This window comes from Rhagoletis zephyria, unplaced genomic scaffold (assembly GCF_001687245.7).
Source record: "Rhagoletis zephyria isolate East Lansing unplaced genomic scaffold, Rhagoletis_zephyria_1.1 Rzeph_scaffold_71520, whole genome shotgun sequence".
Lineage (NCBI taxonomy): Eukaryota > Metazoa > Arthropoda > Insecta > Diptera > Tephritidae > Rhagoletis > Rhagoletis zephyria.
In genome coordinates this window covers 1-1,291 of record NW_016228570.1, presented here as the reverse complement: position 1 = coordinate 1,291, position 1,291 = coordinate 1, and the positions used below count along the sequence as shown (strand labels likewise).

At 53.3% G+C, this 1,291-nt stretch overlaps 1 protein-coding gene across 1 annotated transcript; it reads left to right on the top strand.

The window, feature by feature from the left end:
- Nucleotides 1-557: 557 nt before the first annotated feature.
- LOC108357163 (alpha-2C adrenergic receptor-like) lies at nucleotides 558-1,282 on the top strand (the record flags this gene model as incomplete). The annotated part of the gene is made up of 2 exons (XM_017608256.1): nucleotides 558-1,187; nucleotides 1,252-1,282. Coding segments are annotated over 2 exons (661 nt in total), but the record flags the coding sequence as incomplete, so codon positions are not given.
- Between the last annotated feature and the right edge of the window lie 9 nt (nucleotides 1,283-1,291).

Below are 1,291 nucleotides of genomic sequence, written 5' to 3'. Positions count from 1 at the left end.
AATGCAGCGGCAGCGGCGGCTGCCAACAACAACAACAACAACAACAACAACAACAACAGCCACATCTTTCATTCCTCCTTTCCACCATTATCATCACTATCATCATCACCCTCATCACCCTCATCTCTATCACCACCACTATCACCACTATCACCTTCATCAGCCGTCACCTCCTCGGCCTACCGCTGGAACACCACTACCACTTCCACCAGCGGAAGCGACTCAAGTGTAATTAACTTATGGGCGCCAGGGAATGGAAGTTCAGATAATTCCTCCTCCTCCTCCTCCTCCTTGGTCACCACCAACATCGTCACCGCCTTTAAGAACTTCCATGAAAACTCCTCTCGGACGATTGCCGACCTGCAAAGCCATCTNTCCTCCTCCTCCTCCTCCTTGGTCACCACCAACATCGTCACCGCCTTTAAGAACTTCCATGAAAACTCCTCTCGGACGATTGCCGACCTGCAAAGCCATCTCGGCAGCGACTGGAACGACTGGAGTTCATCTTCTGGAGAGAACTTTACCGGAGGTAGAGGTACCTCTATCACCTCCGACAGCTTCAGCTACTTCAGCAACACCGGTGGAAACTACACACCTTTTCTTAATGGAAGTTCAGGAGGTGTTAATCAACAGGAAGCCCTCCTCACCTGGTGGGACGTCTGGCTGGGCAAGCCCTTTCCGAGCGGGTACACCCAACTTGCCATCGTCCTCCTCGCCTTCTTCCTCACCTGCATTATGATCTTGGTGGTAGTTGGTAACCTGCTCGTCTGCATCGCCATTGCCACGGAGAAGTCCCTGAAGCCGGTCCAAAATTGGTTCATCGCCTCGCTGGCCGTCTCCGACCTGCTAATTGGCCTCGTCATCATGCCCTTCTCCCTCGCCCGCGAGCTGATGGGCTACTGGATGTTCGGCCAGATTTGGTGCGACGTCCACGCCGCCCTCGACGTCCTCCTCTGCACGGCGAGCATCAACAGCCTCTTCCTCATCAGCCTCGACCGGTACTGGAGCATCACCCAGGCGGTGAAGTACCTGAAGAAGCGGACGCCCTCCCGGGCCGCCTTCATGATTGCCTTTGTGTGGATCTTCTCCGCCCTGGTCTCACTTCCGCCTCTCGTCGGGTGGAAGAAGGCGGAGCAGAGCAGCGAGTATCCGCAGTGTAATCTGAGCGATGATATTGGCTATGTTCTGTGAGTACTTTTAAGTTTAAAACTTTCTTTATTCTAACTTCTCTTTTTATATTTGAAACAACAGCTACAGCTCCATCGGCTCCTTCTACTTTCCAGCGCTGATG